Source organism: Glycine soja, chromosome 8, assembly GCF_004193775.1.
Source record: "Glycine soja cultivar W05 chromosome 8, ASM419377v2, whole genome shotgun sequence".
In the NCBI taxonomy this organism is placed as follows: Eukaryota; Viridiplantae; Streptophyta; class Magnoliopsida; order Fabales; family Fabaceae; genus Glycine; species Glycine soja.
In genome coordinates this window covers 18,302,904-18,320,581 of record NC_041009.1, presented here as the reverse complement: position 1 = coordinate 18,320,581, position 17,678 = coordinate 18,302,904, and the positions used below count along the sequence as shown (strand labels likewise).

General features: G+C 36.7%; 1 protein-coding gene and 1 long non-coding RNA gene across 13 annotated transcripts; both read right to left on the bottom strand.

Annotated features, from left to right (window-relative positions):
• Nucleotides 1-5,411: 5,411 nt before the first annotated feature.
• Nucleotides 5,412-6,362, bottom strand: LOC114424450. The gene is made up of 2 exons (XR_003668991.1): nt 5,911-6,362; nt 5,412-5,838 (listed from the first exon to the last, which is right to left on the bottom strand). It is a non-coding gene; the product is annotated as an uncharacterized LOC114424450 (long non-coding RNA).
• Nucleotides 6,363-7,258: 896 nt separating this feature from the next.
• LOC114422545 lies at nt 7,259-10,753 on the bottom strand. Of its 12 annotated transcripts, none has more exons than XM_028388947.1 (6): nt 10,531-10,753; nt 10,274-10,387; nt 9,414-9,888; nt 8,461-8,865; nt 8,118-8,305; nt 7,259-7,841 (listed from the first exon to the last, which is right to left on the bottom strand). In XM_028388947.1, the coding sequence occupies exons 3-6, from the start codon at nt 9,853-9,855 to the stop codon at nt 7,596-7,598; spliced, it is 1,281 nt and encodes a 426-aa protein (XP_028244748.1). In that variant the 5' UTR covers nt 9,856-9,888; nt 10,274-10,387; nt 10,531-10,753; the 3' UTR covers nt 7,259-7,595. The 12 variants fall into 12 exon arrangements, with proteins under 12 accessions (XP_028244748.1, XP_028244749.1, XP_028244747.1 ...); XM_028388948.1 differs by having other exon boundaries at nt 9,414-9,883; XM_028388946.1 differs by having other exon boundaries at nt 9,414-9,869.
• Between the last annotated feature and the right edge of the window lie 6,925 nt (nt 10,754-17,678).

The following is a 17,678-nucleotide window of genomic DNA, read 5'->3' as shown; positions in this document are numbered from 1 at the left end:
TTCTTGTATCCAAAACATGTTCAGGTTGAATGATTGGGCCAAATTCTATTGTTGTAAGTGGCATTGGTAAGTTCTGCTGTGATTGACTTCCTTGAAACTTCTTAAGTAATGAAATGTGAAAAACTAGATGTATGCGTGCAGCCTCAAGTAATTTCAACTTATAAGCAACTTGTCTCACATGTTCCACCACTTCAAAGGGTCCAAAAAAACACATTCTCAACTTCTGATTCTTTCTAAGAGCAATAGAGTGTTGCCTATATGGTTGTAATTTCACCAAAGCCAAATCTCCCACCTCCAACTGAAAGTCTCGTCTCTTCTTGTCTGCTTGCATTTTCATGTAATTTTGTGCTCTAGCCAAGTTCCCCTTAAGCTTCTATAAAAGTTTGTTTCTATTAACAAGAGGTTCCTGGAGAGATACAGGATCCTTAAGATGGACTTGATAAGGAACAACTACAGGCGGTTCTCTGCCAAATACAGCTTTAAATGGACTCATACCCAAATTGTGATGATAAGAAGAGTTGTACCAATATTGTGCCCAAGCTAGCATAGGGTACCACAACTTAGGATTATCAAACACAAAGCACCTTAAGTACATTTCAAGAGTCTTATTAAGGATCTCCGTTTGGCCATCACTTTGAGGATGGTAAGATGAACTTATAGCTAAAGTGGTTCCTTGAGCTTTAAACAACTACTGCCAAAAAGAATTGATGAAGACTCTATCACGATTAGACACAATAGACTTAGGAAATCCATGTATCTTTGCCACATTATTGATAAATGCAGCTACCACCAACTTGCTATTAAACTCAGCTTTTAAAGCAATAAATGGCCAAATTTAGAAAGCTTGTCAACTATGACCATGATAGTAAAATAGCCATGAGAAGATGGTAAATTAGTGATGAAGTCCATAGTAATGTCCTCCCAGATTTGTTGTGGAATGGGAATTGGCTACAGCAATCCTGCAGGAGGTACTACTTGATCCACCTTAGCTTGTTGATAGATACTGCAACATCTGATATATGACTTAATATCTTCTTGCATTTTAGGCCAATAAAATTGACTGCAAATTCTAGCAATGGTCTTAGTCCTTCCAGCATGCCCCCCCCCCCCTTCCCATTTTAGTGTCATGAAACTCTTGTAAAATCTAGTTTCTCAAAGCTGAATCTTCAGGAATCATCAATTTCCCTTTTCTAAATATTAATTCATCATTTACATCATACTTAGGATCAATGGTTCCCCCATGAGCATAGCGACTGATCAGCTCACTTAGTAACTTATCCTCCTTAGTAACTGTTGCAACTTTGGCTAACCAATGATTAGTAGGCTCTAACCAAGCTATAAACAAGCTTCTAGACAATGCATCAGCAGGGATATTTTCCCTACCTGGTTTATATTGTATGGTGAAATCATAACCAAGGAATTTTGGTAACCATTGTTGTTGTTCCGGAGTCTACAATGTTTGCTCCAACAACTTCTTAAGGCTTTTCTGATCAGTTCTAATAATGAACTTATGGTCTAACAAATAATGTCTGAATTTGGCCATGGCTTCAGTGATAGCATAGAATTCCCTAGTATAAGTAGATTGCTTCTGCATTCTAGGGGACAACTTCTTAGAGAAATAAGCAATAGGATGTTGAGATTGACTCAGTACTGCTCCAATACCTGAACCAGAAGCATCAGTCTCAAGTACAAATGGTTCTCTAAAATTAGGAATTGCTAACACTAAAGCTGAAGTCATAGCTTTCTTGAGCTGCACAAATGCTTGAGAAGCAAAATCAGACCACTGAAAGGAATTCTTCTTCAATAAATCAATGAATGGCCCAACAATAGAAGCATAATTTTTGACAAATCTTCTATAATAACCAGTGATTCCTTGAATTCCTCTTAGTTGTTTTATAGTAGTTGGTTGTGGCCAATTAGTAATAGCTTCCAGCTTAGTGGTTTCCATAGTCACTCTTGCACCTGACAAAACATGGCACAAGTAATCAATTTGTCTAACACCAAAAGAGCACTTAGAAAGTCTAGCATAAAGCTGATGTTGTTGTAAGGTTTTTAGCTCAAATTTCAAATGAGAGAGGTGATCATTCCATGTAGGACTATATACCAGAATGTCATAAAAAAACCAATACAAACTTCCTCAAGACTCCGATAAATATGTCATTCATAAGACTTTGGAATGTAGCAGGGGCATTAGTGAGCCCAAATGGCATAACTAGCGATTCATAATGTCCATGGTGAGTCCTGAAAGCTATTTTATACTTATCTTCAGTTTTTAACAAAATCTGGTGATAACCAGACCATAAGTCCAACTTGGAGAAAAATTCAGCTCCAAACAGCTCATCACTCAATTCATCAACTATTGGAATAGGAAATGTATCTTTAATCGTAATAGCATTCAATGCTCTATAGTCAGTGCACACTCTCCAAGAACCATCCCTCTTCTTGAGAAAAATAATTGGAGAAGAAAATAGGCTCTTACTCGGCTGGATGATGCCTTCCTCAAGCATTCCTTGCACCAATTTCTCAATTTCATCATTTTGACTATGTAAATAGCGGTAAGGCTTAACTTTAACTGGTTTTGATCCCTCCAACAAGGGTATAGCATGATCATGAGACCTGGGAGGTGGTAAGGATGTGGGAGTCTCAAAAACAGATTCATATGTATGCAAGAGAAGTGCCAACTCCGGCTCTACATCAGCAAGTAATTCGGATAAAGGAAACTGAAAATTGGAAGGTTCAATAAGTTGCATACTGAAGACTTAAACAATAGAATCAGTAGAAATCATTCTCCTAATATGATGTAAATGAGCACCAGAAATTGGTCGCAAGAATACAGGTAATTGAAACCTGTTGCCTTGAGCTTAAATGCTAAGTTCTCTAATCATGCCTATAGTAGTCATGTAATTACCATTACCAACCATAACTTTAAACAAGGGTGCTGGTTCTATAGGTAGTTTCAAAAATTTGGCCACTCTTGGCTGGATAAAATTGTCTAAACTACCACCATCAACAAGTACCTTAACAGGTAAGGTATTGATATGAGCTACAAATCTAATAGTGCCAACACCAAGACCTCCTTTCAATGCATTCAAGGAAAGATGGTGAAGGTTATCAATCACAGTTTCAGCAGTACTATTATTATCTCCAGACACAACATCAAAACTCATCTCAGCTTCACCTTCATCATCCTCAAGTTGTAACATTAACATCTGCCTGTTGGGGCACTTATGATTAAATGTGAACTTATCATCATAAAAGTAGCACACCCTTTTTCACGCCTTAATTGCATCTCAACATGAGAAATTTTCTTAACAGAATTATTTCTAAGAGGATGAGTATTAGGAGTAGGCAACAATAGGGGCAAAGATGTTTTGATAGTATTTTTAGCAGCATTAGAAAGGCCAAAATTGAAATTAGCAGTGTGAGCAAAAATAGGGGAATATCTATGAGAATAATTGTGGGTCCAATTAGAGTTTACTGGTTGATACTTTTCCTCAAATAATTTGGCTAAGGACACAGCTCAAATTAATGTTGTAGGCCTCCGAGCAATCACATCTCTACGAATATCAGCATTCAACCCATTCAAAAAACAATTTAAAACAACTTCATTAGACAACCCTTCAGATCTATTTGCTAGAGCCATGAATTTCAAATTGTAGTAAAAAATTGTACCAGTGAAGTTTGAACAATTCACCCATAGGACAATCAAAAGGAGACGGTCCAAACTAAGACTCCAAAGTACGAGTTAGATCAGACCAGGAATTCACCGACTCCATGCGCTAAAGCATTTGAAACCACAGTATGACATCTTTCTCAAAATGAATCGCAGCAATCTCCACTCTATCAGAGTCAGGAGTATGATGATAATTGAAGAACTTTTCAACTTTGAAAATCCATTCCAAAACAGGTGTATGGCCATCAAAATAGGGAAATCCCAGAGAAATGTCTTTAACAGGTGCAGATGAAGAAATTGGAGTTACCGGAAGACCACCCGAAGAAGAACTGCTTGAGTTTGAACCACCAATGGACAAAGATCGGTGTTGAAGTAACATATCCATAGATTTCTGCAGCTTCTCAAAACGATCCCGATTTTCTATGTCGCACTTGCGTTGCTCTTCCATCCACGAATTTAAGGCATTGATCTAAGTCTGCATATGTTGAAGCCTTGTACGATCATTGTTGTTGTCCGCCATTGATGACAATGAAAGCACCAATGAAACGATATAATATGTATTATATGAATTAAGGAACAGTACAATGTAACAATTGTTTGTTTGGATTTTTAAGATACTGAGACAGAAATAAAAATATGGAAAACTAGAATTCTGAAGCAACGTCACTGATAACTCACTCGAGTCAACCTGGTTCAGAGAGAAGATGAATAATCAGAATTAACAGAAGGGGTCAGAGAATGAAGATGAGCTCGGAAAGAAAATGGATTCAGAAGAGAGAGAATCATACCAACATCATGCTCTTCCTCAATGAGCATAACCCCTTAAATGCACGTTCGCGGACCCTTATGCTCTTTCTTGTGGCCAAGTTTTGCAGATTACCTTTCACATATCCATCATTCCTAACAAAATTTCTCGCACAATTGTCACCCACGAAATTACTCGTTCCAGCTAAATTTAATTTTTATCAACATGTTAATTTAAGTGAAACTGAACTTAGATTTTTTTAGATGTTTTATGTAAACTGTATATGAAAAAACATAATTGAAAAGAAAATTTCATTAAAAGTAATCATTAAGGATTTCTTTTTACATATGATGACCCCAAAAGTAATAATTTTATCAAATTTCTAAATGTATAAAGTCTGTCAATATGCTATATGTAACTTGTTGCCTCTCGTCTTAACTGTAGTCTATTACTATCAAACAATGGTGATTTAACTTTAGTTTTCTGTTTGTATTAATAAGCATTCGGCTTCAATTCTAATTTGTGAGCTACTAAGGTTTGTTTTTTCGACGAATATTGTGGGACTGTTCAATCTTGTTTAATTATATTTAGTTTATCGTAATTATAGTCTGAATATAAAAGAAATTCTAGTTTCTAAGACCTTTGGGCGTTTTAACTTATGAACCATCCTTGAATAGGACTCTACATACAGTTTGCGGCTATAGTTGCCATGAAATAGAACGCGTTTAATTAAGCATTTTAGCAATTTGATCGAAATTGAAGAATCAAAATGGGTAAAATAGATAGGAAAGGATCTACCTCTGGGACCTATACAAACTAATTTAGTCGTTTTATTATATATCATAAAATGCTTAATTTGATCGTTATCATTCATTTTAAAGAATAAAATAAAAAATGAAGATTCCGTAACATTACAAGTTAAAATTACTGGCGCCTATGATATTAATATAGTAAAAAGATTTGGCACTTCCAAAAGTAAAGGCGTAAATATGATTTACATGCGACAAGAATTAAAAAAATGTATTTATAAATCGGCAATCAAAAGGACCTCAAAAAGAAAGAAAGGGCTAAATCCGGCATACAAGAAATAACAAAAGTATTGAAGTAGAAAATGAAGAGTGTATGTTACAATTAGATGATGGTGTCTTGTAACTTGTTGTTGAGTTTGAGTAGTGTCATGTGTTCTTCCGGCTACAGCGAGCTAATTGATTGAGAATTATGAAGCACTAACACCAATACTAACACCAATACTGACACCAGACACACGGACACGTGAATATATGTAATGTTCAAAATATAGAACGTAGTACGGGTGTCTTATCGATGTCGAACACTGACACAGATGTGTGTCGGACATCGGACAAGACAAGAGGCTGGGATGTCCGTGCTTCATAGATTGAGAGCACTCGGCAAACATGTCCTGTGCAAGGGCATTTCAATGTAAAATGCAGATTTGTAAGTATTTAATTAAGAAAATGAAAGTTGTACCTACCGGCATAGGCAACGGTAAGAGAATGACCTTGAGAAACAGCCTCTTGTCGTGGCACCAATCGTATTAGCCAACCATGCCACTATCGCGTTCGCACTCTCCTGAGATATTTGCCACTCAAGGGGATCAAGAGGAACCCTAAGCAAGTCAGAACATACCCTAATTAATTGAGTGGGGAAAATGAAATTGAAATGCATAAATGCTCATTTGTCTGAATGGCGAGGGAGCAGAGAAGGACGATGAAGACGACATCGGAGAAAAGAGAGAGAAGAGTAGAATTGCGGTAGGCACATTGATAGTAGACTATACTCCCAATTACCAACGCGATTATCGCCTTTCCTCCTTCTGCTTCCGCCTCTCCCATCCATCGCAATTCCCAATTCTCAATCAAACTAGTACCACTCTTTGACTTTTATATTTCTATTTTTTCCGTCTTTCTCTTTCATTTCCATTTTAGTACAACCAAATAAACAAAGACTTTATGGCTTAATTATACCATCAAAAGACTATTGGTAAACGATATTTTCCCGTCAACTTTGAAATTTATATCAAACAAAACTGTACACATCCATTCAACAATTTGCATCATTTAACCAAACTATTCTACAAGTATATTGAATAATATTTATTTCAAGACCCGTAAGTTTTTTAAATAAATTTCAATACTTCATCAAATTACTCTCTGACCCTTAACTATATTATTCTATGAATAACTCTACCAGTAACTCTTAATAGAGTTATTCTATTTAATATTCTACTGGTTAAATATTATGACAAATACCCTAAACAGTTATATAAAAATGATATTTAAATCCTTTTACTTTAATGACTAACGTGATATGATTGTATTTGTGCTCAAGAGAAAAAAATATATAATTTTGATCAAATAAAATATATTATAATTAGTTGTACCTTCTAGGACCTAAGAAGTTAAATATTTGTTTAAGAGTAGATCTTCTCTCTTCAATATCATTATATCAAATAATTACCAGTGATTTTTTTATACAAAGGCTGAAAGTAAATTACACTAACATTTTGTTAGTTTTTGAGATTATAGATAATTTTATAATCTCATTTTTTTTAACATTTCCATCAACTTTTCTTAGAAAAAAAATAGGGTATGATATATTTCAAACAATTAAAAAACGTTTGTGTAATATTTTTAAACAATTAAGATTAGTGCGAAAATTGAAAAAAGAAAGGTATCAAACAGAATTTGACAAAAATTGAAGAGGAATGCGTATGTAATTTTCAATCAAACATGTACGAATCTGAAAAAAATAAAGCAATAGTTGATGGTGCCACAGCAAATCTTATAATATTCTTAGTTATTTACCTTAGTTGCAAAGCATTTTCAGACAAAAAAGATGCATTGTTGTAAACATTAAATCGACGACTCTGGGAGCCAACAAGAATAATTCGTGACAACAATGTTATATTGGAGGTTTCACAAAGCAACTTGGAAACTCACAATTTTGACAGAACAAGAATACATATTAGGTAACAGAAAACATTCTTGCCCTCATTGTCATACAGTATCCCGAATTCTTCCCAAGAAATCCTAAACAGCTGTAGGGCCGATTTGATGACGTCTTCAAAACCAGCAACAGTTATCGATCCAAAGGAGAAAGAACTAAAGCTGATGCTACTATATAATTAGCTGCTATTTATCAGATATACAACTGATCCTAGCAAGGGAAGAGGATGGGACATGGATCCCTTTCTAACCTACTATTTGATAAATCCAGTTTTTTCATCTTTTCTTCACACCAAAACAGTTGTTCTCTAGTCATCCTCGTCATCCTCAGAACCCTTGACAGGATCTTCACGTCAATAAGGCCAAGCAAAACCTGAATGTCCTCGTGCTTTTGGGGCCAAGAATTCTTCTTCCAATTTTTTTTCTTTCTGCGCAGTTCCTTCAGCTTCACCACTTTCTGCATTAGGAAGAAAATGCATACATTATCTTAGTCGTATAGTTAATATCCATAATAGTAAATTAGCTCAGCTGCTGGCATCATATTTAGATGCAGAATAGTAATCACTGATCAGCTTCTAACTAAAAAGAAACTCTGATCAGCAAAAAATTCTGTAGACAATAGCTCATACAACATTAGATGATTGGTTAGCCTTAGGAATATATTATAAATTTACCTTAATCAAGGAATATCATAAAATTGCAATCTTACACAAGGAAAAGGCTTTAAATTTACCTTTTCAAGAGTCGACTGAATCTGTTGTAGAGGAGTATCAAGCTGGTTCTGATTGGTAGCACCACTTGACTTTTTCTTGTCCCTTTTCATGAAAAGGTGGAATGTAAGGATAGAACTTTCAATTATCCCGATAAGATCAGGAGCAAGAACTCTCATCTCTGAATCATCAGTCAATTCATGATCTGAACCTGAATAGATTCATAAAGTTGAGCACTTAGTCATTCAATTACAAGCATAAGCACACGAGAGCCAAAAAAGCATAATTACATTCAGTGACACCCATAATCTTAATTATTAACTTCAGTGGTATCCATGACACTCCAACAATTTACAAGAAATTCACCTCGTATATTAGGAACCTGAAGCAGTTTAGGCAAATTGTTCCTAGTGCGAGCATAAATTTCAGCTCGACGGCCCTGCTCAAAAGGTTCATTTTCAATAAACCTTTGTAATAGAACCTGGAACTGTTGAAACTCTTGTGCACTATGGTTGTAACAGGTAGGATTATCATGTTGCCAAGATATCTTCTGACTCATATGAGAGTACTGACAATGAAGCGCCTCCCAAGTCAAGCAAATTTGACCTACATATGCTGTTTCAATATCCTGGTAGGGGTCATGCTCAGGCTGTTGAAGATGTTCAGTCTCATCATCAGGTTCTTCAAATTTTTTCAAGGAAAGACAACGAAGGGGAGAAGCCAGCTTCTTTGAAGCAGATCTTGGAGATGGAGTTGAAGTATACTGTGAACCTGACATAGTGAGGGTGCAGCATATCACAAGACAAGACAAACATGAAGATAACAGAAATAATATATTTTATCAATAATTAGAGTTTGCAGGTGGTAAAAGGGAGACAATATCATGGTTACTATCTCCAAATAATGTCTTTGATAAATTCAATATAATCAGGTGATCATTTTTTACCAGAGAACTTTTCATTATAAGATTGGATCAAGCAACTCGAACTGTTGAACACAATTCCCTCAACTTTGATTCGATATTAAGAGTAAATTTTCATCGGGTGTCCATTATCGTACTAATCACACATCATGTGTGGCAAGTCCATAGACAAAAACACATAAATGAACCCAGAGCAGAAACTGAAATTGACATTCCCAATCATTACTAGTATCTGCATTGAAGCATAGAGTTGGCATCATAGGAAGACTAAAATTAGAATTGATTTTATCATTGTCAACAACCAACACTAAATCCCCCTCCCAGATGTTATCTGTAATGTTTTTTTTTTTAACCCCCACCTACCCCATAAAAAATCAAAGCAACAATTGAAATCTACCTTTGCCAACTTCACTAAGCTGTTGAGTGCTCATCCGATCAAAGAACAGCATTCTTTCACAGTACTTTTCAAATACAGCATCAAAACCACGCCACCATTGCTGACCTTCTGCCTCCACATCCCTCCATTCATTTGAGCATGTCTCTCCGGCTTCCTCTTCCTCTTCATCCTCCCCTTCCTCAGGGCAGGAATCTTCTTCAGGAATCAACACCATAAAACTGTTTCTTCTCAATTCTTTTAGCCTCCTCTTAACCTCATTGGTAATAAAATCATCGTCATCCTCTGCTTCACCTGCAGAGTCTGCGTTTTCTGATTTACACTGATCAGGACCATCGGTGTTCAGCTTTGGTTCCTCAGGCTCAGGCACTGCCTTGTCTGCCAAATCCTTTTCTCCATTTGCTTTCTGAGATTTTCTGAACTTTTTGATTTTCAAAAACTCCATGCTTTATCACCTTACTTTCAGAAACAAACTATTCTACACTCAGCCATATATTTTAAATGTTTTGGTCAAAAACCATAATAATCACATCAAAAGAGAATGAGAATACTACTACTAAATAACAGACCCAAGTACTAGTAGTAGTTTGTTATGTTGACAATCAGCAACAAAGCGCAGGAAAATTTATACGGAAGAAAATAATCTTTTATTTAGGTTGTTGAACCCCTAGATTCCGTAGCAACTTCCAAGAGAGGGTGATGAAATGGCGAAGTAAGCATATAGCATCGTGGAAATGTCCTACCTTTCAATTCATGTAGATCACGGGAATGAATGAATAAGTAGTAGAAAACGGAGAAAAAGAAAAGAAAATAAGCAAAAGTTGAAACCCCCCAAAAGTAAAGTAGTGTGATTATGAACCCACCTACCAAACAAAAATGCAAGATGGAGAGCATTGAGCATTTACAGAGATCAGAGCCACCGACAGGACAGGGCAACTTCTCTCCTTCCGTATCATCTACATTCAACTTCTGAAAGACTAAAAAGTCATATTGTTAGAAACACACAAAGTGAGAGAGAAAATTACCAATTCAAGAAATAAAAATTAAAACATAAATGCACATGCAATGCAATGCAGCTTTGAAAATGGAGAAAATTGATCCAGCAATATTTTACACAAACCTGAGGCTGAGGAGTTGGGAAGGCATAAGTGAAACAAACCCTAGGGAGAGAGGGCAGGCCTAGAGAGAAGAGCAAAATAGTAGTAAATGTGAGAGAGGGTACTGAGCACTGTGTTTTGTTTTGTTTCGATTTGATTTTGATCTCTCTCTCATCTCACTCATTTCCCAATAAAATTAAACTCAGAATTGACAGAATAAGCATAAAATATATAGAAATAATAAATGTGAGTTTTGTTTTGCATTAATGTTAATGCTAATGGCATGGGATGAGCTCGAAAGCCTATAAAGAAAAGGGAAACAGTGGAAGAAGACAGAGTGGTCGTACGCAGAATATTGTCAGAAAGCCGCGCAATAGTTGTTTTGATTTGTTTTCGTAAAGTTACTCATTTTCTGTTTTAAATTAAATCATCATTATCTACCCATTAATGTTCACCAAAAAGTTCTTTCCAATCAAATATTTGAATGCTAAAAATACTACTCCATAGTCCATATTACGGAGTAATCTTTTATTTTCATGAAACTTATATGATATCAATCAGTCAAATTTTATTTCTAAAAACCATGATTATCAGAATTTCCGATCATGAAAAAAATTTCTCGTACTAAACTTTTTTTTCTTCTGAATTTCTGGTACTAAACTCCCCTTAAATAAAAAGATGATTTAAAAAAATATTTTTATTTTTACTTTTAATTAAAATTATATATCTTTACTTCCTTGTTTTAAGAATGAAGAAAAAAAATGCATTCATATTATTATTTCTCATTATTTCCCTTGTAACCACACTACACAAACTACACTTAGACCTTTCAAAGATATTTAATTTAGTTGGTTGCTGTGTTGCATATTTTCTTATATCTGTTTTCGATTTTTATATATAAAAAACAAACAGTTGCCTTGTGTTTGGTAGAGGCGATAAGAACAATTTTGCAAAGATAGAAACGAGACACTTATGGTGCATTCATGAGAGAAACAAGTTTTAATGCTGCTTGTGGTGGAGCGCTCATAAATTGGAGCGATGATCTTTTCTTTTTTTGTTATAACTTGGGATTTTGCTCTGTTACTCAAGCGGAGCTATGTGCCATCAAAGTTGATCTCAATATTGGAGCGGAGAGAGCTTTCACTAATTTGGATGTTGAATCCAATTTGATGACATTTATTAATCTCATCAAGTTGGGGTGATCCCCCAAAAAAGAAACCACTGAATTAACCTAGGTTTCTTCCGTCCTTGGGTGCTGCCTAGTGGCTTAGCCACCGACGGAGTGGATCTTTGCTCTCTACAAATGCTAGGGTTCCTTCTTCGATCCTTGGGAGTTCTGACTGCCTCGGTCTCCAAAGCTTTTCATTGTTTTTTCCAATCGCATGTCCTATCACTTTTTCTCATCTTGGGCTATGAAGTAGTTCGTTACTACCTGCAATAGCCAGCTTGAACTGCTCCTGATGGGGAAGAACAAGGGTCGTCGATCGCACTCAGTTGCAAAGCAAATTATGGTGAAGGGTACTACCTCAGGTTCAGGTAAATCCCAAACATCTGCTACTTCTGGTCTGGCTGGTTGCTTGGATGTTGTCCAAGCAAATTAGAATGCTTATACTGTTTCACAGGATAATTTTGTAGGCAAGGTGCTCGTAAAAAAGGCAGGGACAAGTTCTGCAAAAACTGATGATGTCGCACACCAAGTGTTTGATAATTTGTCAGAATGCAGTGTTGAATCTTAATCTTCCCCAGAAGTTTCTTGCACCTTAGGGGACAATGATTCAACTACTGATGATGATTCATCTCACTCCTGTGGCTCTAAGTCATCACCGCAGTTAGATGACAATAAGGCTCCTACTCCTTGGGTCAATTTGTTCAAAGATAACAGAAACTCTTCCAAAGGTTTTGGAATAAAGTTCTCCCCTCCACCCTCTGATGCTGAAGTGTTGTTGGAAGAAACTGATTTGCAATCCCTGGAAGAGGCTTGGGGACATAGCCTTATTGGTTATGTGGCTGGCCGCTTCCCAGGAAAGAAAGCTCTGTTGGATTGTTGCCAAAAATGGGGAGTCAAGTTTTCATACTCAGCTCATGAAAGTGGTTGGCTGGTGTTTAAATTTGAGTCTGAGGACGATCTTAACCAAGTCCTCTCTGCAGGCCCTTACTTCATATTTCAAAGACCCCTACTGCTGAAGGTTATGTCAGCATTCTTTGACTTTGGTAATGAGGAGCTCAACAAGATCTCTGTTTGGGTTAAACTCAGAAATCTTCCTCTGGAGCTTTGGAATCCTCAAGCCTTATGGAAAATCCTGTCCAAGATTGGTTCGCCCATTCGATCTGACCATCTTACTGCTTCTAAGGGGTCTATTTCTTTTGCTAGAGCTTTAGTTGAGGTTGATGCTTCTTTGGAGCTCATCGATGAAGTGCGATTTAGACTTCCTACAGGGAAGACTTTTGTGCAAAAGATTGAGTATGAAAATAGACATTCTTTTTGCACTCACTGCAAGATGATTGGGCACTGCCTCACTAATTGTAAAACTGTCACTGCGAATAAGTTTGCTCTCATCACAGCCTCTCCCACCTTGGATCAGCCACAAGTGGGTGATTCAGCAATGCCCCCACATACCAATACAGTAGACCCCTTTGATAATCCAAAGATTGTTCAGACTAATTTGTCTGTCCCTCCTCACAGAAAACATGTCCTGGTTGCAAATCATGTTCCTGTCCTTCATAATTCTTCTAACCTCAAAAAAACAGGAAACACTGAGTTTGGTGATCCTATAGAAGAGGGGTTTGTTCAGGTGAAAATAAAACACCAAAAAAAAGGTAAAAAAGTGCAACTCATAAAGACAACCCGTACTGAGGATATGCACGCTGATGTCCAAAGAGGAAGAAATCATAAAGATGTAACTAGGGTCGGGGAGGCTTTAATTTGCCTCTGAAACATCATGCGATGCAGAGCTTCCTTTGCTGCAAGGAAGTTAACGTCATGGTTGTGTTGGAAACTAAGTTGAATAAGGTTTCAGTTGAGGAAATCATGAGAAGAAAGTTTGGTGACTGACACTTCACGCATAACTTCGCTTCTCATAATGCTGGCAGAATTCTTATCCTCTAGAAGCAGGATAAGATTCATCTTTCTGTTTTAGAGTCAAATGCCCAATTGATTCACTGTGTTATTGATTGTAAAACCACTGCCAAGCGCTTTCAGGTTTCATTCATCTACGGTCTTCACTCCATTGTGGCAAGAAGATCTCTTTGGATAAATCTGAATAGTATCAATGCTAATATGAACTGCCCCTGGCTCCTCATTGATGACTTCAACTCCATTTTGTCTCCCACCGACCGTTTCAATGGAGCTGAGCCCAATGCTTATGAGTTGCAAAATTTTGTTGATTGTTGTTCTGACTTGGGGCTGGGGACCATCAACTCTCATGACCCTTTGTACACGTGGACTAATGGCAGGGTGTGGAGCAACTAGACAGAGCTTTATGTAATCAGGCCTAGTTCAATTCCTTTGGAAATTCTGCTTGTGAAGTTATGGAGTTTATTTCTATTTCAGACCATACTCCTCTAGTTGTCACCACTAAGTTGCTAGTGCCTAGAGGTAATTCTCCATTTAAATTCAACAATGCTATTGTGGATCATCCAAATTTCTTAAGAATTGTTGCAGATGGCTGGAAGAAAAATATTCATGGTTGTAGCATGTTCAAGGTCTGTAAGAAATTGAAAGCTCTTAAAGCTCTCTTGAAGAATCTTTTTAAGCAGGAGTTCAACAACATCTCCAACCGAGTAGAGTTAGTTGAGATTGAATATAACAGTGTGCTTAATTCTCTAAAGCAAAATCCTCAGGACCATTCCCTTCTTGCTCTGGCAAACCACACTAGAGGGCAAACCATTATGCTTAGAAAAGCGAAGTCTATGAAGTTTGCTCAGCTCATCAAAAACAGATATCTCCTGCAGGCTAATAAATGCTCCAAATTTTTTGATGCTTTAATCAAGCGCAACAGACATAGCCGATTTATTGCTGCCATAAGGCTAGAGGATAGGCATAACACTTCCTCCCAAGATGAAATTGCCCTTGCTTTTGTGAATCACTTTAGGAATTTGTTTAGTGCTCATGAGCTGACCCAAACTCCTTCCATTTCGATCTGCAACAGGGGTCCTAAGGTTCCCATCGATTGCTTTGCGGCCTTACTTTGTCCTACTTCTAAGCAAGAGGTTTGGAACGTTATTTCTATGATGAATAACAATAAAGCTCCAGAGCCAGATGGTTTCAATGTTTTATTCTTCAAGAAGGCTTGGAATATCATTGGTGATGATATGAGGCGATTAATGAATTTATTACAACGGGAAAAATTTAAAAGCAGATCAACCATGCTATTATTGCGCTTATTCCTAAGCATGATCAGGCCTCCCTGGTTAACCATTTTAGACCTATATATTGTTGTAATTTGTTATACAAAATTGTGTCTAAAATTCTGGCCAACCGCATAGCCCCAGTGTTTGAGACTATTATTGGGGAAACTCAAACTACCTTCATTAAGAACAGAAAGATGATGGCCAACATCTTCCTAGTTCAAGAGATTTTGCGCAAATATGCAAGGAAAAGATCCTCTCCGAGATGCCTCCTGAAAATTGACTTGCATAAAGCTTAGGATTCCATTTCCTGGAAATTCTTGGATTGGATGTTTAAGTCCATTGGCTTCCCAGCCCAGTTCTGTACTTGGATCATGGAATGTGTTTCTTCCACTTCCTTTAGTGTGGCAGTCAATGGATCCATTTATGGCCACTTCAAAGGGTAGAGGGGTCTTAGACAAGGGGATCCTCTCTCCCTTTATCTGTTTGTACTTTGTTTGGAGTACTTTTCCAGAGATATGAGCAGCCTCAAGGATGATGCCAATTTTAAATTTCATCCCAACTGTGCAGGTATTCAGCTATCTCATTTGGCTTTTGCAGATGATATTATGCTTCTATCTAGAGGAGATATATCTTCTGTGTCAACTATATTTGCCAAGTTTCAACACTTCTGTAGGGTTTTAGGGCTTTCCATCAGCTCTGATAAATCTGTCATATACTCAGTCGGTATTAGGCCTCATGAGCTTTCTCATATTCAGCAGCTTACTGGATTTAGCTTGGGTGGCTTCCCTTTTAGACACTTGGGTGTTCCCCTTTTATCATCTAGATTAAATGTATGCCACTATGCTCCCTTGCTTTCCAAGATTATTGGTCTGATTCAGGGATGGAGCAGGAAGTCTTTATCTTATACAGGTAAGCTAGAGTTGATCAGAGCAGTTATTCAAGGAATTGTGAATTTCTGAATGGGGATTTTTCCTTTGCCTCAATTTGTTCTGGACCGGATCAACGCTTCGTGCCGTAATTTTCTGTGGGGCAAAGCAGATATTGGCAAAAACAAGTCCTTGGTTGCTTGGTCAGTAGTTTGTTCTCCGAAAAAAGCAGGGGGTTTAGGCCTTTTAAATCTCATGGACTGGAATCTTGTGCTTCTTTCCCGTATCCTGTGGGACTTTCATTGTAAGAAAGATTCTTTATGGGTTTGGTGGGTTCACAATTACTATTTCAGAGGGAGCGATGTGTGGAATTACAATACTTCTTCATCAGATTTAGTTTTGATAAAGAAAATCATTCAAATAAGGGACTTTATTATCTCCAAAGAGCTAAGTACGAAAGAGGCCAAAAAGAGGATTCAATCTTGGAGCACCAATGAACAATTGCTTGTTGGAAAAGTCTATGAATACATTAGAGGTGTCAAGCCTACTGTTAGTTGGTGTTCTGTTATATGGAACCCAACAATCCCCCCTAAGATGTCTTTCATTCTATGGCTTGCTAAAAGGAACCGACTGCTTACTCTTGACAAAGCTGCTTTTTTGAACAAGGGTTCCCTCTGCCCTTTATGTTCAAATGAGGCTGAGTCAAATGTTCATTTGTTCTTTTCTTGCAGGAAATCTCTCCAAGTTTGGGCTCACATTCGTGATTTGGCTCCTTTCCGCAGATGTTTCACTTCTTTGCAGCGTATTACTAACTCTTTAATTAGGGGCAGATCCACATCAGGTGTTCAAGGAAAATTTCGTTGTCTGACTATAGCAATTACAGTCTACTGCATCTGGCTGTCTAGGAACAAGCTGATTTTTGAAGATTATCAATTTTCTGTAATAGAGGTTATTAGCAAGATTAAATTTCTTATGTATAGATAAACGCACCTATTGTATTTGTTTTAACATCTTGATATATGTCTTCTTGTATTAGGGAGACTTTTGATTTTCTCTAGCTGCGGGGTATGCCCCGTTTATTGTTGTATCATTTTGGGTTTAATATAATTTATATTTTTCCCAAAAAAGTTGGGGTGATCCCCTAGAGCATCCATGTCACCACCTGATTGGTCAGATCCAACACATGGCTCATTATCTTGCTATTACATCATAGCGTACATTTTTCGCGAAGCTAATCAAGTTGCTAATGCCCTTGCTAAGTATAATCTTTCTATAGACAATACTCGTATCTTTGATGTTAATATGTCCTTTATCAGTTTAAAAGTTATTATTGATGTAGCTACGACGGTCCTTTTTAGATATAGAGGCTTTTAATATATCTCGCGGGGAGTTTCTCCCTACTTCACCAAAAAAAAAAAAAGAGATGATACCCATAATTCCACAAACACTACAGAATTAACTGTTGGTTATGAATTAGGATTTTGCATTTTTGTCCCTTTATACATTCATGTGTCCCTATTAAAGTATTTATGAAAATTATTACATTGTCTTTGATTTTAAAGTTGTTAACCTCCATTATTTGGTCCTTAAACGAGGTGTGGTTGTTGGGCAGCAATGACAAAATAGTTAGCAGCAACAGCAATACAATAAGGTGTTGGGTAATTGGGATGTTTCTGATTCGGTTTTGATCAATTTTCAACATATCAAATTAGTCACCAATAATAAAATTAATAGATATTTTACATTAATGATGTTATGATGATCTAACTTTTTTTTTCTTCTGAAAATATGATTTTTGAGAATATAATATCATTTTTTGAAACAAACGACTCATTAAAAAACGTGAACAGATCATCAAGAAATCATGTTTTCTTTTTCTTCTTCTTTTTTTTTTTTTACTAACAAACACTGTTTTCTACAATGCCATTTTTTAAATGATAAATAAACAAAGATTT

What these genes read in the sequence shown, in the direction of transcription:
- LOC114422545 (XM_028388947.1), bottom strand. Translation starts at nt 9,855, where the DNA reads ATGGAGTTTTTGAAAATCAAAAAGTTCAGAAAATCTCAGAAAGCAAAT. An exon ending in TCAGGTTCCTAATATACGAG is followed by an intron (nt 8,306 to 8,460) that starts GTGAATTTCTTG and finishes GAATCTATTCAG; the next exon opens with GTTCAGATCATGAATTGACT. An exon ending in TTCAGTCGACTCTTGAAAAG is followed by an intron (nt 7,842 to 8,117) that starts GTAAATTTAAAG and finishes TTCCTAATGCAG; the next exon opens with AAAGTGGTGAAGCTGAAGGA.